Here is a 24013-nt window from a genome sequence, read left to right as displayed (position 1 = left end):
GTAAGTGAGCAGAGTGGGGTCAAGGATGTCAGAGGACACTGATGAACTCTCCAGTTGCTCCCAACCTGGGACTCAGGACTCCAGGGCTTCTCTTGGGTGATGACCAAGGCCAAGCTCTGGGGGCTTGACGAGGGGACAGAGAGCGCTGCTCTACCTGCTGCTGAACACACCCTCCCTCCACGCCTGCCTGTCTCACCCGTGCCCCGACCTCCTGACCGGACTCCTGCTGCAGGGACGCAGGGGGCTGGGGACACGGATGTCTCCAGGGCTTCTGGGAACATAAGGCAGGACCGTTGAACCTTGCAACAGGGACATCTCAAGTCGAGCACCCCAGTGCATCATGGTTTGATGATTTGGGGGAACTTTGAGGACTCCAGACCACCATCCCCATCCTCCCAGCCCTGAAAATCTAAAAATCCCCTAATACCGGGCATTTCTTTCTAGCTCGCAACTTTCCAGAAAGGTTTGAGGTTGTTTAATGATAATTTGTGTGGCCAGAGAAGCCACAGGGCTTTGTGGTTGAGAGCTGGCCCTGGGATCAGCTTGTGTGGGGGTGGGGGGGCGCACTTACTGAAGGCTCCTGACAGCACCACAGAGGTATTAGATTTCTAATCTGGCCCCAAAAGTAGGGTGTCTGTCGGCCCAGGTTTGGGACCCTTCTCCTACCACTTCCTCCCCCATGTTATGCGGGTCTGCCACTTCCTCCTCTGGTTTCCTCAGGACAACTGATTGGGATTCCCCCAGAGGACGCTGGACCTCGCATAACATGGGGTTATGCAGGTCCCTACCCTCACGTGCATGTGGAACTGGCTGGCCCCGCTCCTCTTTGCCTCCCTGGGGCTCCTGCCTCGTGTCACGCCCTGCAAACCTGGAGTGGCTCAGAACTCCTTGGAAGGTACCAATCCTGGGTTTTGAGGCCTTTGAAGGATCCATGGAAGCAGCACTGACCCTCTTCAAATGCAGGGGCTGGAGGAGGACAGTGGCTCTGAGGGACCCAGGAGGTAAAGTAGGGTCTCAGGTGCGCAGACACCTCTTCTTGACGTCTCTTCTCACAGGTCCTTTTCCACCGTGTACCTCTCCATCACCTGCACCCTGACATGCTCCTCGCCTCCTTGACTGGGTGGGTGTTACCCACTAGGGAGGAGAGGGCCAAACCCAGCTCTGTGGCTTCTCAGCCACTCAGGGCTCCCATCTGTGAAATGGGGCTCCGCAAACCTCTGTGAAAGCTTGCTGAACAGGCCCATGACCTAATGGCCCCTTTCTGGTCTTGGGGTCCCAGCCCTTCATGAGAAGGGACAATCTAGTGCAGTTGGGGAGCATTAAGATGCAGGGAGAGACAGATGGGGGTGTCTTCATGTGAGATGTCCTGAAGCCTTCAAAGCACTCCTTGGCATTTGTGGGGATGACAATTACTAACCCTTAGTCATTCCATAAATATTTCCCTCATTAAGTGTTTTTGGGGGGGTCCCCTGTGCTAAGTACTGTGCTAGGTTCTGGGGATGCAGCTGCTTTCGGGAGAGCTGCCGGGAGGCCTCACTCCAAGCAGAGGACATTGGGAAACCCTGGGGTGAGGGCGTGCTGATCATGGACAGTTCAAAAGAAAACGAGGAACCAGGGCATGGTGTGGTGGTGCCTGGTGGCCCAGGCCTTTAATCCCAGCAACTCAGGAGGCTGAGGCAGGAGGATCACATGTTCAAGGCCAGACTGAGCAAAATAGTGAGAGCGAGACCCTGTGTTAAAATAAAAAAAAATAAAAAGGGCTGGGGGGTGGGGGTGTAGCTCAGTGGTAGAGCCCCCAGGTTCAATCCCAGTATCTAAGGGGAAACAAAGAAGGGAATCAAGGAGGCATGTGGCTGGTGGGAGGGAGGAAGAGGGAAGGGAAGTCGTGGGAGGAGATGGGATGGGGGCAGCTCACGCAGGCTTGCAGGCTACGCTGTGGCTTCCGGATTCAGAAGCACTGGGCACCTCCTCTGGCCCAGGTCCTAGTCCACGTTCTACCTGTCTCAGAGACTCCATTCTTCTCTCAGCCTTCCGGTGCCTATCTGTATCCTCCAGTTACAGATGAGGAAACCAAGGCACCAAGAAGGGGAACCATGTGCCCAGCAGGTAATTGGAAGCTGGGGATTTGGACCCAGGAAGGTCCTAAGCTCCAAATGGCTGAACTCTTGCCATGTCTTCCCTGGGAGAAATCCAACTCTTAGAGTCAAGCTAGGAGAGGTAGGGAATAATAATAAGAGAGGAAGTGGAGAGGGCAGGGAGGCAGCAGCCCCCCAGGACCCTCGAGACTCACCAAGAGGCGTGGAGCAGGGGCCGGCCTGAAGCACCTGTGTGACAGCCTGCAGAGCAGTGACATGGTGCCGGCCCACATCAGCCTCTGCCCAGCTCAGAATGTGGGGAGCAGCAGGAGGCTGTGGGCTCCTCAGAGGCTCCATTTGGCATTGGACAGGAGGCTTTAGCTAGAAAATCAGAACCCAGAGCAGAAAATAGCTTGAAAGCACATGCAGCCCAGGTTGTTGGACACATGCAGTCGGGTCACGTGCCTGTTCTGCTGCCATCCACGGGGACTCCTCTTCACCCCTCACAGTCCAATGCAGCTGGTCCTTCCTTTGTAAAAGCTTTCTTGACTTTGCTGAGCTGGGGGCTCCCGCTTCGCACCCCGGCTTTGCCCTCTGCTCGGTTTTAGATCTCTGGGTTTTGGTTCCTCCTTTATGTGCCTGGCTCTTAGGCTTGGCCTGGCCCAGGACTTGGCTGGCCGTGTCCTTCCCAGCAGGGAGTCGCTGAGGAAGCCAGCCAGCAGGTGCCTGCCTCCTGCATGCCCACTGTGGGGCTACTGTCCCCCCACCCGTGGCCATTGGTGACCACTTAGCTCCTTCAATTACATGGAGTGACAGGCCACTGCCGCTGGGATGGGAACGCAGCGGACCCCCGTCTTACTGCTGCCCTGAGCTCTGATGATGCAGCCTCAGCTCTGAAGACCAGCCTATTGGTCAGTCCAGAAGCCTCGGGGCCATTCTGGGCACATTTCTTTTCCCTGCTTCTGTTCTGCCTGGTCAGCTGTACTGGCTCTGCCCACGCGTCCAGAATTGGGGTGCTTTTCTCCACTCCTGGCCCCAGCCCCTGCTGGAGGTCCCCGTATGTTGCACCTCAAAGGGCTGGAGCAGTGCCCTACCTGGTCTCCCTGAGTCCACGCTCTACACAGCAGCCAGGGATCCCACAGGTCACTCCCCTGCTTCTACCCGAAATGGCCCCCACCCTCCCTGGCCCACAGGCCCTCCCCGGAGCAGCCCCAGAATTTATCTCTTCTCTTGGGCCACTCTTCCACCCATCCCCCAGCCCCAGCCACTCTGGCCAACACATGACCTCGGGCCTGCCAGCCTCACTCAGGTGGAGCCCTTGCAGTGGCTCCTCCCACCCCTGGAGGCTGGCCCCCTGGATTCACCTTGCCTGTCAAGTTACTGCTCAGAATTTACTCTCCTGGGCCCAGATTTAATTTTCTAAATAGCGCTCCTCTCCCTCCAGATAGAATATAAATCCATGTGAGAAGAGACGCTGGCCAACCCAGGTAGGACAGGACTGGGCACAAAATCAGCACTTGTTAACTGTTGGTGAAATGAATACAAGATCCAGATGGGGCCTGAGTGCCTTTTGCAGCCACGCTGGGGATGTACCAATGCAGGTGCTTTGTATTGACAAACCCAGCAAGTTTGTATTGACAGTTTTACCACACGGAGATCATTAGACAGGTGTGCACAGGGTGCAGTCAAGATACTCACGGCAACCGGGAGTGGTGGTGCATACTGTAATCCCAACAACGTGGGGAGGCCGAAGCAGGAGGATGCCAAGTTTGAGGCCAGCTTTAGCAACTTAGCAAAACCCTGTTTCCAAATAAAAAAATAAAAAGGATTAAAGATATGTAACCCTGAGTTCAATCCCCAGTACAAAATATATATGTGTGTGTGTGTGTGTTTGTGTGTATTACATATATATATATATATATATATATATATATATATATATATATATAAATAGATAGATAGATAGATAGATAGATAATTGAAGCATTGCTTATTGTCACCAAGAAAGGGCAGCAACCTAGGTGTCCATCAGGAGGGGATTGGCTCAATCCAGGTATGGCACAGCCAAAGGATGGAATGTTTTGTAGCCACTAAACAGGAGGAGAGGGGTCTGATTGTGCTGATGTGGTTTTCCCCAGTGGAGAGAAACGGAGCCTGGTGCCTGATGTGCAATATACATTTATTGTAAATGCATCCCTGGAGGGCAGGAGCTCTGTTTGCATATCTAAACATATCTGAGTCATAAAAAGAGGGAAATGGGTGGGAGGATGCTGGGTTAATCCAACTGTTCCTTGTCTGGTGAAGAAGGTGAAGCCCAGGGAGGTCACGCCACCACTTGGAGGCACAGCCAGGATGGGGGCCCAGGTCTTCCTTCCCCAAGACCCACTTCCTGCTCTCAGCAGGTTCTGGGGACGCAGCTGAGTGAAGGGTGCAGCCTGAGCCTACCCCTGAGTCGTGAGTCGTTTAAGTCGAGTTGGAGCCTCGGCTTCCTTGTCTGTAAAATGGGCCTGTGTTCTCCCACCCCCAGCCCCGCCCTCAATAGGCTGTGGTGAGGGGAAAAAGCTTGTGATTACAAAAGCTTATATAAGGATGAGCAGTACTGAGTGCTGCAGACACACCCAGCCAGCCACGCACAAAGCCCTTTGAGGCTCATGATCCCCTTTAATCCGCACAAGAACCCTCTGAGGTTGGGGCTGTGAGTGGCCCCATTCTAGCCGCTCACGAGGCTTTCGTAACTAACACCCGGTGTCACCCACTTTGGTGGTAGAGCTGAGATGTAAGCCCAGGGCTTCAGCCTCCTCCTCTCAGCTTCCATACTCTAGAAAGTTCTCCATGTGTCTACGTAAAAAATTGGTTTCCAGAACTCCCAGGACCCGGAGGCCCTGGAGCGCTGGAGCACACTGGACCTGAACCCACCCATGGGTAGGTGGTCCCCAGGGCAGAGTCCCCACTCCTAGGCCGCCTCCCACCTCACACGGCCTGTCCCCACAGCCCCTGATCAGGAGGGCCGGGGAGCCTGCAGCCAGCCTGGATCGGGCCGGGCCTCCCTGTAATTAAAGGAGCAGGAGGCTGGGAGCTGGAATCCATGTGGTCCAAGGTGGGGGAGGCGGGTTGGGGGGACAGGAGGAGCTTCCTTGTGGCCAGGCCAACCACGTCAGCAGCCACTGGTCCTCTGGAGGCAGCTGGGCAGCCATGGGTAGCTGGGAGGGACCTGTGTACTCCCCTCCATGAGGTCTCGCCAGCTTCCTGCCCATCTCTGTCTCCACCTCCCTCCTCATGATGTCCCCCACCCACACCAGAGCCATGTCTCCCAAAAGCAGGTCACTGGCACTCGGCCCCTGTGTCCAGCCATTCTGTGGGGGCAGAACGTTCTCTCCTGCTCTGAGCGCAGTGCGGACGGAAGGCTGGGGGGCAGCTTGCAGGTATGTCCGGGCATCCACTGGAAAGGAGGTCATTCTCCACACAGAGGTCTTCTGGACGGCATGTGGCCCCCCGGGACAAGCCCACAGCCCCAGGCTGGTGCTCCCTGCCTGCTCTTTAGCCCTGACGTTCTCCCAACCACTTAATGTCCCCTTCTGCCCTCCCTGCCTTTCTCCTGCCACCCCTTGGCCTGCACGCCTTCCCTCCCTGCTCAGCCTGTTCCCTCTCTGCCAGGTCAGATGCCTCCTCTCCCAGGCAGCCTTCCCTGATTGGGCTCAACTCTCTCCCCTGCAAGCCCTTGGGCCTTGTCTGTCTTCTGAGCGTGCTTGTGAGGCCCGGAGATGTGGCCTGAATGACTGCATCGTGGTCCCCTCACCCCAGCTCCAAGGCTGTGATTCTGCCCTGGATGTCAATCACTACTTATGGCCTGGACGAGTCCGTCCTTCTCTCTAACCTGCATGGTCTTGTCCAAGCAATGACCACTGTCTACTAGAAGAGACCACTGTGAGGCTCACAAGAGGCAATGCCGGTGACCTCTCCAACCCGGGTCACCTCTGGTGGGTGCTTCACAAATGGTACCCAGTGCTTCCATGGCTCTTCTTGTCGAGGCCACAGCCTCCCCAGTCCAGCTCTGTCCTGCCACCTGCCTCTTTTGCGTGGCACTCAGGGATGCCTGCCCAAGGAAACAGGGATCCGGCCACTCCCATGGACCAAGACCGTCCCCACAGCCCTGCCCCACCTGCCCGGCCTTGTTCCTCAGCCCTGGCCCTCTCCACCCCGTCCCCTCTGCTCCAACCACCTAGAGCTGACCTGGGGCCCTCAGCACCACCCCTTTTAAAAACTGCACCGGTGACTGCTCCTCTTCCTTCCCTGGCTGGCTGCTACCCATCTGTGGGGACCCCACTTAGGTCCCCCTTCCTCCAGGGAGCCTGGCTTGACCTCACACCCCAGCCAGGCGAGACCCCTGCTCTGTGCCCCGGTGACGCCTGCAGTGACCTGTTCCCTGCAGGGGGCCAGACTCTGCGCCTGGCTCCCCTGCAGACCCAGCACCAGCCCAGTGTCTGGCGAGGACTAGATGCTCAAAAAATATTTAGTGACTAACTGAATGGATGGCTGAGTCAATGACTGCATCCCCCACACTGCAGGAAATGTCTGAGAACAGATTTGAGTGGGAGGTTCCAGCAGGGGCCTGGGAGAAGCCCCTGGGGTTTGGGTGCTGGGTGGCCGGCAGAGTGGACCCCCACCCCCTCCCAGAGCGGGTCAACCTCCCCCTCTTCCCACAGGGCCCCGGGGCCCCAGAGCGGGCTTCCAGATGTTGAGCCCCGTGTCTGCCTCACCTCTGAGCCTTTCCATCTGCACAGCCGGGCCAGATCCCCGCAGCCAGCGTCGCGGGCAGCCAGGCCAGCCGTCCCCGGCGTCTTCCTATTTTAGACATCTCGCCGCCTCAGTCACTTCTAATGTTTCCAGCCAGGCTGCGGGGGGAGGAGAAAGAGGTTACTGCTACTTTAAATGTGCTGTATGAAGGCGAGGGCTGGAGAGGGGCCTGCTGCAGGAACACCCCGTCATCCCGCCGGAGAAGCCGCCAGATGGAATACAAAAGGCGAAGCCCGGGCGCCCATGGAGACGGCCCCGGGGCATAAAACAGGGGGGGCCAGGGGCTGGGGGCGCGCTCGCCATGGAGCCCGACGCCCTCCTGGACCAAGACGGCTCCTACGGTAGGTGACACTGGCCGGCTAAGTGGCAGAGTTGGGGACCTCAGCCTGGCTGCTCAGGGGGACTTTTCTCTGCTTTAGGAATCTGAGTTGAAGGGGGGAGGCGATCGGGCAGCTGGCACTGCCTGGGCCGGGGACTCTGGGTGGGCATGGTGCCCTGGGTCACGGGGCACAGTGCCCAAGGGGGGTCCCTGGGCAGCGAGTGGCAGGGGGCCGGGGAAGGAGAGCTCCTGAGCCGCCAGGCTCTGCTCCTGGCTGAGGAGGTGAGGGAGGAAGTTTGCAGCCCCCTGCGGCCGCCTCTGCCCGCCTGGCTGCGTCCCCACGGTCCCGGTCCCTCGGCGCGGCGCTGCGTGGCAGATCCAATTAGTGAGATCCTGCGGGTCAATGGAGATGGAGCAGGCGACGGGTGCACCCTGTCATTAAAGGCCAGGGCTCAAGCTGAGAGTGCTCCCCAGGCTGCCACTGGGGAGCTGGCCCTGCCCAGCCTTCGGGCCCACCGGCAGCCCTGGGCAGAGAACTGGGGGAAAGTTGCCTGGGACAGGCCAGCTGAGGGTCCAGGGGAGGGATCTGTAAGCCGCAGGTTTCCGTGGAGGCAGTTTCTGGAGGCTGGGAGTCCCTGGGAGGGAGCTGTCCAAGCTCTCTGGACCGTTCATTTGTCCCTGCTGCTGCCAGGATGCTGAGCACACTGTGTCTGTCTCTGGGCAACGGAGGGAGGCGGGAGGGCAGGAGCGTGGTGAGGGACCAAGGCAGCAGGTTTGGGGCTCACTGGGGAGAAGGCTCCATGAGGAGGGGCAGTTGAGGGGCAGTCTCCCCCAGCTCAGGTCAGCCTTTCAGGGAATCAGGGAGCTCAGTCTCCTCTACGAAAACTGGGCTCTTTTCCCCCTGGACCGACTCCCTACTCCAGCCAGCCCTGGCTGCCTGGCACAGAGTCAAGCCACATTCCCTGCCCCCTGCAGCAGCCCAGCTCCCTCCAGGGAGAGGTCCCTTGCCACGTGTGGACCTACGACCCCTGAGGGGGCTTGGCCAGGACTGGGTGAGCACCTAGCTTTTCCAGGCAGTCAGGTGGCCGGTGTGTGCACCTCGAGTGACCTCCAGGTGCCAACCTGTGTCGGGGTCAGAGGTGCAGGAAGAGGAGCTCAGTCCTCAGAACTAGCTTAGTGGTTGGAGGCAGGGACGGAGGAAGGGAAGGGAGAGGAGGAAGGAGGAGAAAGGGCTCTGGCCCTGGAAGTGCTCCAGCCTGGATTGGGAGACAACCAAGGATGGATTCCAGATCCCGAGGGATGAGATCCTGGGGAAGGCTGGGGGCAGAGAGTCTGGGGGTGGGGACAGGCCTGCCTACACCCGGAACTTTCCGCTTGAAGCTTGGCACAGGGTTGTTGTCCCATTGAGGATCCAGCACTGGGGGCTACAGGGGGATCAATCCATAATCAGGCAGATTTCCAGATTCCTCGAATCTCCATCTCCCCGTCCAGTGATGTTCCGGAAATCCACAGCCCCAACTTGCTGTGCTCCAGTTCTGCTAGGGGCACGGTTGGGCAGGATGAGCCTGGAAACTGGGGCTGCTCCACCTTAACCCAAGAGCCCTGTGCACAGTCAGCCCTTATTTTGTCACACGAGCTGCTGTGGCTCTCCTGGACGCCAGTCAGGGAGTGAGGTGTCTGGGATACAGGAGGAAAAGGCCAGGAGAAGAGGAGGACAGGCGGTGGGGCACAGGGACCCGGCTCTTCCATGGAGAGAGGTCTGGTCTCTCCCCACAGGCCCTGGTTCTCAAGTTGAAGGGACTATCGTGGGCCAGGGTGACACAGGATGCAAGTCACCCCCGTCTCTGGGCCCTGGTTCTGCATTCATTCATTCAACCTTTCAGGACCTGGACTGAACTCTTGGGTCCAAGAATAGGCACTGGCCAGGGTCCAAGAATAAGGCAGACCTCATGTCCGCCTTTGTGACATTTCCAAGTCAGCCTGGGAAGGAGGCAGATGCCCCGATGGGGGGAAGTTATGGAACCTCTGAGTCCACACTTGGAGTCCAGGAAAGCTGTCGCTAGTCACTGATTCCCTCTGTCAGCTCATGAGAAACTATCATAGATTGAGGGTTTAAACAACAGAGATTTAAGAAGCCAAAATTATGTCCCCACAGTTCTGGAGGCTTGAAGTCCAACATCCATATTCCAACCAAAATGGCCACCTTTCCGCTAAGTTTTTTTGGTCTTCCCTGGGCCTGCGTGTGTGGAGAGGGAAAGCAACTGCTCTGGTGTCCTCCTGTAAGCACATGGTCCTATTGGCTCAGGAACTACCTCTCTGTACCTTCATTGAGGCCCTCAGAGGCCTCATCTCCAATAGCCTCTCCCTCTGGCCGTGCCATCCAGATCGGCCTGCTGCGTCCGACACCCCCTCCTTCACCTCCTCCCTCTCTAGGTCCCAGCCACACAGATCTGAGCTTTTTTATCCTCTTCAAACCAGTTTCTACCCCAGGGACTTTGCACAGGCTATCTTTTTCTACCTGGATAGAGTATTCTTCCTCTCACTCTTCACTGAACTAACTCTTCTTCTTTATCCCAACATCAAATGGAAATCCAACTCCTCAGAGAAGCCTTCCCTAGGCCATATTCCCCCTGCCCCCGTCCATCAAATCAGACTCCACTGCCTTAGTCCTCCTTGTCCTCTATAGGAACCGTTCTTGTTGGCACTACACATTACTATGTCTTTAACCTGCGTGGCCACCTTTCACCTCTGAACTCTCAGTGTGCCTGAGAGGCATAGCTCTCTGACTGGCATGTGGTAAGCGTCCAATAAATGCTGGTTGAATGAGGGAGGGAGTGAATGAATGCAGTCAGCCCAGGTTTAGAGAAAAGCATTCCAGACAGAAGGAACAGAAGCTGCCAAGGCATGGAGGGGGGAGAGCCTTTGGGGGGCGCTCTGGCACTTACCACTGGAGTGATGCTCTTGGTCAGGCACTGGTCAGCTAAACTCCCTGAGGGCTCAGGGGTCTTGGGACAAAGCTGGGTGTAGCAGAGCTGTAAATGGGGTGAGGCTCTGTTGGTCTTTCAGAGAAGGACCTCCTTCCCATCTGCCTTTCAATGGCCAAGGAAGGGGACAAGGGGGAGCCTGACAGGGGCCCAGTGTCTCGCCTGCAAGACTTTCTCTTTGGGTTCTCGTGGGTCCCACCATTTCTCCCACTGCACCAATGGCACCTCCCACCCACTGCTGAAGCTCTTGGTGTCTGCTGGGTCAGGATGGGTTTTTATTCCCTGGCGATGCTCCAGGGCAGAGCCCTGCCTGGTTTGCTGCTGTATTCTTAGGGCCTCACACCACCTGACCTGAGCAGGGCCCACTACACACTCGCTGGATAAATGAATGAGTGAGCGAGTGAGTGAATGAATGAGGAACGAACCAACGGTGAGTGAATTAGAAATGAGGAATGAATGAAGGGAATGAATGAACAGTGAGCGAGTGAATGGATGAGTGAATGAATGGATGAGGAATGAATGAACGAACTCGGCACCAGCTGGACCCGCCCTTGGCCTGCTCTTCGTCCCCAGGCATCCTCTCCATCTCGGGGCTTCTGTTGAGGGTACTGGGCTCCAAGCCCCAAATATTCCAGCTCTGATCATCAAGACTAGATCTGACTGAGCCCCTGGCACCCTCTTCCCTTCTTGTGGCCTGAGCCTCACCCCAGCTCCCTTTGGCTTGGGTGGCCTTGAGCCATCCCCATTCCACACTCAGGCTCAATTTCCTTGTATGACAAATGGGCAGACCCAGCCGCACCCCGCCTGGTGCTTCAGAGGAGACAGAGGCGCATGTGAGGCCTGTTGGGGGATCTGTGATTCATGGAGGAGCCAGCGGGGTGCAGACAGGTGGCTGAATGCTCCAGAGGGGCTGGATGCTTTGGAAATCCTGGGGTGGACGAGGTCACTCAGAAGTTCAGAACCTTCAAATTTCTTCCTGACAACAACCCAGGAAGGACATCAGCCCCAGGGTCACAGGAGGCCCCGGTGGGGAGGCAGATGGATGTGGCTTGTAAACTTCCAAGTGCTGCAGGTGTAAGAACCAGGCGGCTTATTGAGCATCTGCTCCATGCCAGGTTCCAGGAAAAGCCTTTGATGTGCACCCTCTATTTGAGCCCTCATAACCTGGCAGGTTGCTGCTAGCCCATTTTCCAGATGAAGAAACTGAGGCTCGGGGCAGTTGAGTGTCCCAGAGCAGAGTTCAGGGAAGTGGGATCTGAACCCAGGCCACTCCAGCGACAATGCCTGAAGGGGCCTGGGGTGCTGTATTGCTGGCTGTCTGAGCACTGTGGCTGTACCAGAGCTGCCACCTGGGGGCCCTTCCATTTGCCCATGAGAAAATGACTCCCAGGGAGAGTTTACTGAACCAGTGAAGGGCACTGCGTGACAGGGACCGTGCTGGCTCTGCTGGGGACAGCAGGAGGCAGAGGCAGCTGTGATGGAGTGGAGTCAGTCTCAAGAAAGGGCTATTTTAGGCTGGAAGCTGTGGAGGCCTGATGTCACTACTCCCTGGCCCTTCCCGCAGAGAAGGAGGCTAAAATGCCTTCAAGGGATTGGCCTCAACTGGTAGCAAATAGAGGCTCGTCTTAAAAATCACAGCTGCAGAGCTGGGGGTGTGGCTCACCCGTCCTCTCATGTCCCCTCCCCACCAACCTGATGAGGTATTATCATTCTCCTGCTGAAGATGAGGACCCTGAAGCTCAGAGAGGCTGAGTGACTTGACTGAAGTCACACAGCTAGTGAAGCCAAGAATCACATAGGTCTGTCCCACTAAGAAGCCTGTTCTCTGAACCAGTGCCTCCTAGGCCCTTCCCTGAGGGTGTGGCCCATGAGATGGGATGTTGGAAGCTGTGCTTGGGCCTGCCCTGCCTCTCAGGCTCCCTCCTGGCTCTATTATTGAGCTAACTCAACAGGCCCTGGGCAAAGACCTGGGCCCGCATCTGTGGTAAGGTACCTGCACCAGTGTGTCCTATCCTGGGTAGGGAAGGGATGCCAGAATTCATACTCCTTCCAACTTGCTCTAGGACTCTGGGGTCCCATTTCCTGAGCACTTACTATGTGCAGGCCTGTGCTGAAGGTTCTGCATGAATGGAGACTTCAGCTCCTCCCAGAGGGAGGAGCAGCCCCTTTACTCCAATGACACAATCCAGGCTCCAAAGCTCCCCCAGCCACAGAGCTAGCAAGGGGTACTTGGGACTCAAACCCAGGACTCCCAGATGCCAGTTCTCTTTCTACCACTCTGGGCTGGGTCCCCAATCTGCACCCTCCCCGTGCCCAGGGAGCCTCGCTTCTGCTGGCTGGCCATTCCTGGGCTTCTGGACTTTTCAGAGGGCAGGTGGAGGACTTGGCGTTTTCCTCACCCCTACCCCACAGAGTGGAGAAGAACCCCAATCTAGAAGAACTGTCAATCAAGAACCATGAGACTGGACAGGGAGGTGCTTGAATCTCGTAGGCACCCAAGCCCGGGCGGCCACTGCAGGAGCCGGGAACTGGGGGCTGGTGCAGGGCTGGTGAGGGGTTCCTGTGCTGGAGCCGGAGGACAGAGCCAGGACAAGCCCAGGGAAGAGCCGTGGCTGTCCCGCAGAGGGCGGGGCTCTGGGTGGGAATAGAAAGAAGCCACTTGTCCAGGGGCTTATGTGAGCTTTAGGCAAACCCACGTTGCTTTCTATGGCTTCTGGAAGGCTCTGTCCTGAGGGTCAGAGGCCTGGGCTTTCCACCAGAGGGTGGATGAAGCATTGCATGGCCGAGGACAGTGGCTGCCTCGTCATGGGGGCTGGTACGGAGCTGCAGACCTTTGTTAGATGGCTCAGTGACATGGCCCAGTGTCCCAAGCCTTTCTACTGCCTAGTGCATCTCTTAGCACATTGAGTCCCATTTTATAGATGAGGAAACTGAGGCACTGGCCCAAGTCTTTGTCCTGCCCGGGATGGGGCCTGCTCACATCCCTGCTGGACCATGGCCCCACCCCTTTCTATTCTAAGAAGGCCGGGGCCCTCCCCAGCAGCACAGTGCGTTCCTGGCCTCCCTGGACGCCCATATTCTTCCTTCTGGTGGGTATGCCCGAGGCTGCTGAGCCCACCCAGCCACAGCTATGCCCCTTCCAGCTGGGATTCCTCCCAGAAATCCCCTCTGGAAGCCCTGGGGGGGGGGCTGGGTGAGCAGTGGACGGCCCGGGGGAAGGGTCTGTGAGGGTCTTCCTACCTGTCACCATGGCATGATGGGGAGATGGAGGCAGAGAGGGAGGAGCTGGACTCACTCAATCATCCTGCCTCCTGAGAGGTCTGCCCTGACTCCGTCACCCAGCCCCCACCTCAGGCCCGGCCCTGCCCGCACTCCTGGGCAGCCATCTTGCTTCCCCCTGGGACTCCCCATCTCCACCTGTCCCCAACTCACTCTCCAGGGCCAGCCAGAAGGGGCCGTATTAAAATCCCCACAGTCCCCCGCCCTGCCCCGCTGCAGCAGGACAAAGTCAACTCACCCACAGGACTCAAGGCCACCAGGGTCTGACCTGCAGATGCTCCTCTCTGGTCACAGCACCCCCTCCTCTCCCTCCACCATCATGCTCTGCCTTCTCCTGTGGTGCCAGCCTCTGCTCTCCCTCCTGTGCCCTGCTCTCCTCTCCGGTCCTGGAGCACTCTCCCTCCTCCCCTTCCCCACCAACCTCGCAACCTGCTCATCCTGGGGGTGCAGGTCAGGCCCCCTCCTCCAGGAAGCCGGCCTGGTCTGGACTCCCTCCCACCGCACCATGGGCAAAGTCCACCGGCTTCTCTGCTTGTCTCCTCCTCCGGGTTGTGAGCTGCCCTGGGCTCCCCATGGAGCCCATGTGTGTGCACAGGCAGAGGAGCATGAAGATCAGGGCCCGAGGGTCTGGGCCTGGTCTCTGCATCTGCAGAAGCCCCTGCGTGAGCCTGTGCCTGCATGGGGGTCCCCCATCCCCCTGGGCTCCCTGGGTTCAGTCTTTGAGTAAGCAAAGAGCCTGGAGGACCCTGGATCTCTGGCCTGGTGGTGGGAATGTGGGTGTTCACACTGAGACAGGACGCAGGTGGCAGAGCAGATTCTGGACGGGAGGGAGTCTGGGGTCCTGGGCTTGTGCTTGCGGGGCCATGGGACAGCCTTCTGTAGGGGAGTCTGTGACGGTCCTTCCAGATGTGACCTTGACTCCAGGGTGGAGGGACCGGAGCCACGTATCGGAACCACTTCCTTTCCAAGGCTGGCCGAAGCTTCAGCTCAGATGCCCAGCCAGGGTTCCCCTGCTGCAGGAAGCTGGCCCTGATCAGCCTTGCTGAGGCCACTCTGTCCCCACTTGTCAGTGGGGTCGTGACCTCTAGTCCTAGGACATCTCATGGGCCATGCCTTCTAGCTCTCCAAGGTGGGAGCCACTTTCCCTCCATCCCTTGGGGACTCTGCATTGCCCTGCAGAGGGACAAACAGAGGATCCCTGCCCCGGCAGAGCAGGGCTGGGCAGTCTCAGCCCGCCCAGGGATCCTGGGGACAACAAGACAGGAGCTCAAGGGGCCTGGAATTGGACCAACTCATGGGAGCAGGGGCAGAGGCAGGTGGAGGGAGGGGTGGACTCCTGTCCAATCTGAAGCTGTGCCCGGATGGCTGGGTCACCACAACCGCGGGCCTTCCAGCCGGTGACCTACATTCCCCCAGCGCCTCATGTGCAGGCAGACGAGCGTGCAGAGCAGGGCCCCGCGGGAGGGTGACCGGGCCTGTGCCTGGTCTCTGCATCCACAGAAGCCCCTGCGTGAGCCTGTGACAGCGCGGGGTCCCCCATCCCCTGGGCTCCCTGGGTTCAGTCTGTGAGCAAAAGAGCAGTTCAAGGGACTGCAGTTCCTGAAGTGGCCTGCTGCCTGTCCCCATGCCTGCCCCTCCCCTGCCAGCGCCCTCCCTGTGGATGGCCTCACGCTGCCCTTTGCTGATGTAGGAAGCCGGGTCCTGAGAGAGGGGGCGGCTGTCAGCGGAGGCAGTGGGGGGCGGCCTGGAGCCCCAGTGTGAGGCTGACCTGGAAAGGAGTGGGGTGAGCCTCAGAGGGAGCAAGAGGTGGCCCCTGGCCCCTGAAGCTGGAGGTGGCCACCAGCCCAGCATCTTCCTTCAGGTTGGGGCCAAGGGTCCCTTCCTTCCTGGTGAAGCCCCACATGGAGGAAGGGGCCCGGCCGGCTCCATAGCTAGGAGTCAGGGCTCAGGCCTGGCTGGGTACCCTGCTCTGAGACCTCTGGTCTCTCCTTTGCCAGCTCTGTGGAGGGTGGGTGATGGTGGCTGTTGCCACAGTCTGGCTGGGCACAAATCACCGAGTTGCCACAAAGCACTGTATGTTCCAACAGGAAGCTTTATTGCCCGAACTCCACCAGCACTCCACGCACACACACCCCCACTCACCCCACTCTTCCCTGGGCTCCGCCCCAACTCTCTCCGAACCCAGTGAAAACTCTGTGAGAACTCCACGGAAACTCCAAAGTAGCCGGTGCCCAAGGCCGCAAGAGCCGCCCTATTGCCAGACAGTAAAGGTCTGCATACAATTGAATACACAGCTTAACATGACCATCATCATCTCAGTGGCTCGCTGGTGTCACCTCTCAACTACTCCCTTCTGGCAATATGCCATGGTCATCCCGACTGGCTGTGGCCCTCAACAGGCTGTCTGCCCCTCCCGGGCTCTTCTTTCAGGCTGGCCTCTGACAGCACCGCGGGCCTGGGCAGCCTGTCAGAGACTTCCCCGTCTCTGTCTCAGTCTCTGCCTGTCTCGCCATCTATCTCTGTGTCTCTCTGCCTCCTCCCATTCCCTCAGGGCTTGGCTGCACCCACAGGCACCTGGTGACGGCCTACTGTGTGCAGCAGTAAGTGGGCAGCGAGCTCGACCCACCTCGGCCTCTCCAGGTGGACTCTTCTGAGTCCGCCTGTGTTTTGCTGCAGGCCTCACTCTTCACTCAACTCCCCTATGGAGGCCAGTCCTGCCCACTGGGCTCTGTCCCCTCCTGCGCCTGAGGACCACCCTACAGCATCTTCGTGGGCTCTCCCAGTCTCTCCCACCATTTCCTTGCTCCTCCTGACCATATCCAGCTCCTTCCTCCTCTGGTCTCTGCTTCTTCCCTGCCCGTGTGGTCCTCAGTGAGGTCACCAGCACAGCTGACCAAACATCGTCCACCTCTCCACACCTCTGCACCCTTCACACCCCTCCTGTGTTTGCACCTCTGCCCTTTGCCAGCTCCCACCGGGGCCTCCGTCACCCCTGCTCCAGGCAGGCCCTATCCCAGACCAAGGGACCTCTGTAAGTCACCATTCCACTCAGGGCTCTGAGGCAGCCTTGTCACTCCTGATGGCCTTGTCTGTCAACCTGTCTGTGTATGTCTGTCCCTGCTGCACACACCTCAGAGCTTCAACTCTGTAGCTCCAGCACTTTCCCCTGAATGTTTGTTGAATGAATAATGAATGGTGGAGTGATTTGATACAAGTAAAAGTACTTTGCAAGCTAAGTGAGGGGGCTGGGTCAGTGCAGCACACAGAGTGGTATTAAAGAGCCTCTGGAGCCTCTGGCAGGGTGCAGCCTCATCTGGGTGGCAGGAGGGGACCTGGGCTGCCCCAGAATTTCCAGAGTATTCTCATCCTTGCTGGGCCTTGGGATGATACCCAGCCTTGCTCTAGAGATTGAGATTTAGTCTAGAGGCTGCCCAGGCACTGGAATGTTCCACCCCCCTGCCTCCCCTGGACCCCACAGACCGCTCAGTTCTAAGGGGCAGATGCTGGAATGGAGGATGGCTGGAGCCCAGGGTCCCACTCCCAGCCTCCTTAATTCACTCCCAACAGCTCTCAGTCTCTCTGCTTGGTTCCAGAGGCCCTGGGGAGCCTCAGACGGGCTGGATCTGGTCTCAGGGAGGAGCTCAGAACAGGCTCAATGACAGCGCAGGGAAGGTGAGCCTGAGGTGTGTCGGCCTGGTGAGCGGGCAAAGGGAACCGCAGGAGAAAGGGCAGGCATTGAGAGCCACACAGTAGCCTCTCTGTGAACCTCAGGCAGTTTGGTAGACTAGACCCAGGTCCAGATGGGCAGAGGAGGCTGGAGCCTGGGGAGGTCAGCAGTACCAGGAGGGAGACCTCGGGTGCGAGGCCCAGAGCTTGGGCTCTTCCGTATGAATGGTTTCAAACAGGGAGGGAATGTGTTCTGATGAGTCTTTCCAGAATCTCTAAGACCCTCAACCCCACCTTCACCTGGCCCCCTCCCCTGAGCCGCTCAGGGGAACCGGGTTGGCTGCCCACTTCTGGGAGGTCCAGTCCCAGCAGGAGGAGGCTGGAAGGGAGAGAGTCCAGGCAGCCAGGAGTCCAGGGCGCAGCAGTGTTGCTGGGTGGTGGCTTTAGAGGTGTCTCAGTCCCCCCACTGCCCCGTGTCCTCAGCAGCCCAGGGCTCTCCCAGCATCTAGGAGGGCAACCCGATCCTCCTCCTCTTGCACCTTGAGAAGCTGAACCAGAGAACAGAGGAAAGAGACACGTGGCCCACACAGCTCTCACTGGAAGCCCCCTCCCAATTTATAGGCAGAGAGGCCTGGAGATTGCCCCGAGTCGAGTCGTTGCTAGGAGGGCCAGAGTCCAGATTCCAACTCTGGTCCCCGTGCTCCAAAGCCCATGTGCTTCCCACGGTTCACTGCTACTCTGAGTCTGTACTGAGCACCCCATGGGACTGTCCCACTCCAGGGGGAGGTAGGAGGGGCTGAGCTGCAGGGGGCCTGGGGTCTCCACTCACCTCCACTGCACCTGGTGTAGAAGGGCAAATGGGGACCCAGCAGGGGGTGAGGCTGGTGGGGCTGATCAAGGAATCGGGGAGTCTAAGGGGGCTTCTGGGAGGGGCTGCTGGGACTGTCCCTGCTGGGAAAAGGGGGTGGAAAGAATTGAGATTTAGTTCAGTGCAGCAGGGAGGGTCCCCCCAGCAAAGGAAGCAGCCCCAACAGAGGTGGACATGAGTTTCAGGACTTCCCAGCCCGAGCGAAGCCCGTTGCTTGATGGCCCACACAGCTGGCCAGGCTCCAGGGGGCCCTGGGGGTGACAGGCTTTATCATCCTGCTGGCCTGTGTTACAGGAAAGCCAGCAGCACCCCTAGGCCTGCGTGCTAGCTAATTGGAGTAGGTGGGCGCTGTGGAAGGGGTTTGAGCAGGGCAGGGGCAGAGTCCCTAGCTTGGGCCAGGAGTAGCCTGAGCCCCAGCCCTGCATGCCAGCGTCTTCTGCGGCCCCGGGGCTCATTAAGAGCAAGGCAAGCTCCACCAGGAGACAAGTGCAGGGCAGCGGGCGCAGGGCTGAGGGCCAAGCCAAGGGGCTGGAACAAAAGAGCTTGTGTTTGGGGAGAGGACCTCCCCCTCCCCCACAGCGTGGGGCTTTGGGAGTGGGGTGGGCACAACCACCCTGAGCCAAGAGGGGCTACAGGGCTGGGGAAGGGGCTTGTGAGAGGCAGGATTCAGACTGAAGGGGCTGGAGAAGGGCTGGGAGCTGCCCTTTTGCCAGAGACTCTGTTCATAAGCAGGCACTTTGCAGAGAGCACCAAAATCAAGCCTGGGGCCGGAGATGGAGTGTTGAAGGCCTCTTGACCCTGGTCCAGGAGGTGAGAGGTCAGGGCTGCCTTCCAGGCTTGGGTCGGCCAGGGCAGATGAGCAGCAGGCCCGAATCCCCCTTCCTTCTATTCGTGTGTTGTGTGTGTGTGGGGGGTGGGGGCGACACACTCACACTGTGTCAGGGAGGGTGGTGGCTGGGGAGGAGAGAAGGGGGAGGGAGGGAATCTGCATGTTCACAGTGCCACCCCCCTCAGTCCTCCCTGTGCACTCAAATGAGCTTCTAAACGCAGATCCTGCTCCGTCCCCTGCTGAAAACCCCCACTGGCCCATGACCCTCAGGATCAATTCCCCAGCTCCCCCCCACCCCCCAGTACCAGTACTGGGGAAGAGCTACATCCCCAGTCCTTTTGATTTTGAGACAGGAGCTCCATAAATTTCTGAGGCTGGCCTTGAACTTAGGATCCTCTTGCTTTAACCACCCCCCCCCCGCAGTTGCTGGGATTACAGGTGTGCATCACCATACCCGGCCATATCCAGGCTCTTGACCTTTGGCGACCTGCTGCTGCATCCTGGATGGCCTCCCTTACTCCATCTGCAAATGGCCACCAATGCCCATGCTTCAGCCAGACAGAGTGGCTGATGGCTCCTAAACACTCAGGCTTCCTCAGCCTCCCCAGTTTCCTGCCCGTCTCCCTGAGGCTTAAAACATCTGCCTCTCTCCCACCTGTGGTTCCCTGCCACCTGCCAGCTCCCACTCACACGCTGGTGCCCCTTTGGCGGCCACTGCCTCCAGGAAGCCTTCCCAACCCCAGCAACTGGGTGTGGGTGGCGCCCGTCACCTGGGGATGCAGCCATCTGTGAAGGCTCTGTCCTGAGGTCACACGGGAGTTTTGTCTCATTCTCCTGTAGCCTCAACAGAAAGTGGTCAACAGGGACACTTGTTGGAGGGAGGAGGGACGGAGTATAAACAACTATGACTTCAAAAAAGGGAGAAGACATGGGAGAAGACTAATGGGCAACCAATGGGGAAGTAGCCTGTCCCCGAAGCCAGTGCCAGGGCTGGCTGACCCCTACCCTGAGCTTGGGTGCAGGTGGGGCGGGGTCTCACGTAGGCATTTAGCAGCCTTCCAGCCCTACAGACATCACCGGTCATCAGTGAGCCCAGGTCCCTGGCTCTGGGAACCCCAGGAGCCAACAGAGGATCCGTCCCAGTGGTTTTCCAGCCACCTCCATTCACCCCATTCCCTCCCCCAGGGAGGACTGGGGGGTGGGGACAGAGTCACAGCTACCTCCTGGCTGTCCTGCAGAACCAGACAGCCTTCTGTTGAAAGCATAAACATGTGAATGAAGGAACAGGAATCGGACAATCGGGTTTGTTTGGTAACAGGAACAAAAGGACTGAGTTTCTAGGGCGAGAGGTGGGGGTGGGGAAGAGGAACTGCCCCAAGGGATCAGAGCTGGACTGCAGGTCACCGGGCACTTGGGTGATTACCTTAAACCCAGCCTCTAACAAAGATAACAAAAGACACTGCACATATTTCCCAGCTTTGGCCAAGGCAGCCCCAGGTTCAGAATCAGAATCTCAGGGTTCAAGTCCCAACTCCTCCATGTACTCCCTGCATTGACCTTGGCCAAGTCAAATCTCCGCAAGACTCTGTTTCTTCCTCAATAAAATGAAGCTAATGACACCCCTGTCCCAGAGTAGTTGTTAAGCCTGAAAGAGAGCACAGAGCAGGGGGCTTGCACCATGCCTTGTGTGGATTCTACCTTGCCTGTGACCTTGGGGGAAATTTAAATCCCAGCTGTGTCCTTAACTGCTGTCTGAACTGAGACAAGTTTCTTAACCTCTCTGCCTCAGTTTCCTCACCTGCAGAATGGGTACAATAGCAGCTCCCACCTGGCTCACAGGACATAATGGCTTGATAAGTGTTAATGCTTCTGGAAGAGACTGGCACCCGTATTTGTCATTGCTGCATCCAATAACAGCACAGACCAGGTCGTGCTGAGGAGAGACCCCAGAAATGGAAGAAAAGAACGAATGAGATAATGAATGAATGAAAGAAAAAGTAGGGCTCTTCCAGGAATATCTAATGGATTGAACCTGACCCAGTGGTTCCTCTTGGTTGGGCGCCCACCCTGACTCCCTGCGGCTGGGCCTCTCCCTGCGTTTTTCTGCAAACACGTAGAGGTAGGATGCATTTCGCCCCTAGATGACTTTAGGTGATAAAGAAGTAACTTCAGCCTCCTTGAATTGAATCTTCTCTCCAGAATGTGTAACAAACCTGGAAATTGGAATTGGCCTGAAGCTGATTATTCTGGGAGGACACCTCTTGGCATTAAAACTAAATTAGATCAAGGTACCTCTGTTATTAGCAAAATAATTCCCTATGATTACAGAATGCAGCCACGAATCCTCATGGCAGATGAACTTCAGGTGACTTACTTGAGACAAATAACTGTGCAAAAATCACAGGCTCGTCTAATTGCTCCTCTATAGCATTGCAATCAGGTAATTATGCTAATGGTTCCAAGAAATCACCTTTTGTGGTCTGGGATTGGGGGGGCTTGAGACAGAAATGTGTGTGGCGGATATTACCTGCTTCCAGCTGGAGCGGCTAGGCGCCATGTTTGATTCTAAAAGGGGCCCTTCAGGGGGAGACGGTTTGGCCCATCGTGGACTGAGGGAAAAACCTGTTATGCCATCAGAATTATAGTGGCCTCATTACTCATCTCTTTTCAGATCATCTTAATATAGGAAATTGAATTTGTCTAAGTTCCACTCTTGGGCCTGGTAATTCTGAGAAGCAAGTTGAAATGTAAAAGCTCAGAACCTTTGAGTCAATGCAATCCAGCAAAAGTGCATTTACACCCTGGAGTGCCAGGCAGGGATCTGGCCAGAGGCAGGGAGAGCACCACATCCGAGGGTGTGCTTGACCCTTTCTAAATACTCTCTCTCATCCCTTCAGCAGCTGGATGAGAGAGGCAGTATCCAGCCCATTTAGAGTCAAGGAAATAGAGGAGGTTCAGAGTGAAAGGACTCGCCCAAGGTGCTTCTGACTACTTCCTCCCACCAGGAGGGATCTAGACCTAGGAGGCTTCCTGGCAGAGTGGACTTGGGGAGAGGCCTTTATAAGCAGAGGAAATGGCTAAAGCCAAAAACTAAGAGGCAGGAGACCTGGACCAAGTGTCCAAGGATGCGGGATGGGGTGGAGAGGGTGGCTGAAGATCAGAAAACAGAGGGCCTCAAATGACCCATCAATGGTTTGGACAATGGTGAGCCTGGAGGTGTTTGAGCAAGGGAGGGGAAGGGGAGAATCTGAGAACTACCTGGGCTGAAGTCTGTCGCCCATCCAGTGTATGAAGGGGTCAGAAAGGAACGAGGTAAACAATGGATGATTTTTTGCATAAGTATATCCAAATATTGCAAAAGATGTCCTTATACTAAACAAGTAACATTTAACTGGGCCTCTTGTATATAATTTAGGAATCCTATTCCCAGTCCCTCACATCATCCCTGGCTGGGTCCTCTCTGCCCCTCTGGGCACACAGGCTGGCAGAATCCCACCCACCCACTGAGGCCCTGCACTCCTTACTACTACAGTGGCAATAGATACTGTGCCCCTGGTAATTATTTTCTTGCATAATTATTTTACTATCTATCCTCCCCCTAATAGCCAACATTACTTTCTTCCATCTGCAAAGGAGGAAAAAAGAAAAAAAGTGAAGACTCAGACTCCCTCTACTTCCTGACCTCATCTCTACCCAAAGTTGTCTCCAATTTTTGCATCTGTCTCAGGAAGAGCTGGCCTTTCCACCTGTCCCAGAACCTTACCTGTTTTCTTGAGTACTGCTCACCTTTCTCCCTGGCAACTTTGAAGTCACACTATCTACTGGGTCATTTTCATGGGGACAAGTGCTTTCTGTCCTCACCAGCACCATTTCAACCCCAGAAAGGCGGGTCTGAGATGTTTCTGTGTGCGGGAGGCTCGCTGGGGTCTGCGCTCAGGCTGTGGACCCATGCAGGGGACAGGCAGCAGCGGTGCAGGGCAAAGCTGAGCTGTGTGCAATCTCAATAGAGGTCCCATTCACCCTGTGTCTGGACCCAGGATGGCCCTTCAGAGTGGTCCTGGGTAGTGCCGAGGGGCCAGGTCATCATGCTCCTGTGTTGGTCAATTCCTGGATGTAGGACATCCCAGGGAGTGTCACCTTTAGTGAGATGGCTTTCTTCATCAGGGGCAACCCCAAACTGCTGACAGCTGAAGGACATCTTCCTATAGCCTTCCACATCTGGAAGAATGGTTCCTTCCTTCTAGAAGGGGGATTAGTGCTGTGTAGCCCACGGTCCATCCCCACCCCAAAATTTCCCTCCAGCAACCATCCAATCTGGGTCTTCTTTCTGACCAAACTACTAAGCTGTCTGTCCTTCCTGCTGCACCTCCCAGCCACTCCCTGGATCATTCTCTTGCTGGTCCCCAGTCTATTTCCTTTAAGTCCCTCCTCCTCCTCCAGATGAAGAGATTCATGTAAAACTCAAGAATCCTCCATGTCCCTCCCGGCCCTGGGATCTCCCAGTGGCTTCCTAAAAGTCCCAGCCCCGGCACGGTGCTCAGGGACCTGGTGACCCACACTGTTCTCTTCCTTCCCCTCTCCCTTGGCTGCCCCTCATCCCTGATGCCCAGTGGTCTTGACTGTAAACTGCCCCTGGCCCCCCCACGTGCTCCCCTCTGCTCATGCTTTTGCAAAGGCTGCTCCTTCTTGGCTGCCTGTCATCTCTCTCCTTTAAGACACACTCACAGGTCATCTCTTCAGGAGCCCTTCCTTAACCACCTGTGCTGCCCAGGTTGGCCTCAGGGCCCCACAGCCACCTCTGTCTTATGCTTAGCAGCCACCTGGGACTATCACATGTGGGCCACAGGGCCAGCACACAGGTGGTCCCTGGGGACACTGCTGCCTGTCTCTGCCCTGTGCATCTGGGAGCACCTCACTCTTCTCTTTACCTGCATCCCCAGCACCCAGACTGGAGCCTGGCATGGGGGAAGGGGAGCTGACCTTGAAAGGCACTTGGGGAATCTGTCAACAGCAGGGGTGGGTGTGGGAGAAACCCTGGGGGTGGGGGTGGATTCAAAGTGGGGGCTGGTGAGGCTTGGACAGGGCTGTGCCCGCTGCGAGCAGGTCAGCCCTGGAATAGGGGCCTTTCTGTCAGGAGCACATGGTCCTCCTCCACACCTCGTGTCTCACACAGCCAACCTCCACCTGGTATTTAATTCT

General features: G+C 57.2%; 1 protein-coding gene and 1 long non-coding RNA gene across 4 annotated transcripts in view; one reads left to right on the top strand and one right to left on the bottom strand.

The window, feature by feature from the left end:
* The window catches only part of LOC308640687 (ras-related protein Rab-32-like), a gene marked incomplete at its 3' end in the record, with an annotated part of 422333 nt that extends 414327 nt beyond the window's left edge, over positions 1–8006 (top strand). Inside the window, exon 2 of the mRNA XM_081312478.1 lies at positions 7929–8006. Coding sequence (XP_081168604.1) covers positions 7929–8006 — 78 coding nt within the window. The remainder of the gene's footprint in view (positions 1–7928) is intronic.
* On the bottom strand, positions 1620–6945 carry LOC308640696. 3 transcript variants are annotated; one of them, XR_014020334.1, is made up of 4 exons: positions 6833–6945; positions 3774–3875; positions 1916–2456; positions 1620–1730 (listed from the first exon to the last, which is right to left on the bottom strand). It is a non-coding gene; the product is annotated as an uncharacterized lncRNA (long non-coding RNA). The 3 variants fall into 3 exon arrangements; XR_014020336.1 differs by having other exon boundaries at positions 1640–2179; positions 2291–2456; XR_014020335.1 differs by having other exon boundaries at positions 1640–2456.
* Positions 8007–24013: the final 16007 nt, after the last annotated feature.

The sequence above is a fragment of the Spermophilus citellus genome (genome assembly GCF_964194105.1).
Source record: "Spermophilus citellus genome assembly, contig: SCAFFOLD_102, whole genome shotgun sequence".
Taxonomy (NCBI): domain Eukaryota; kingdom Metazoa; phylum Chordata; class Mammalia; order Rodentia; family Sciuridae; genus Spermophilus; species Spermophilus citellus.
This window is presented reverse-complemented; position numbering and strand designations above follow the sequence as displayed.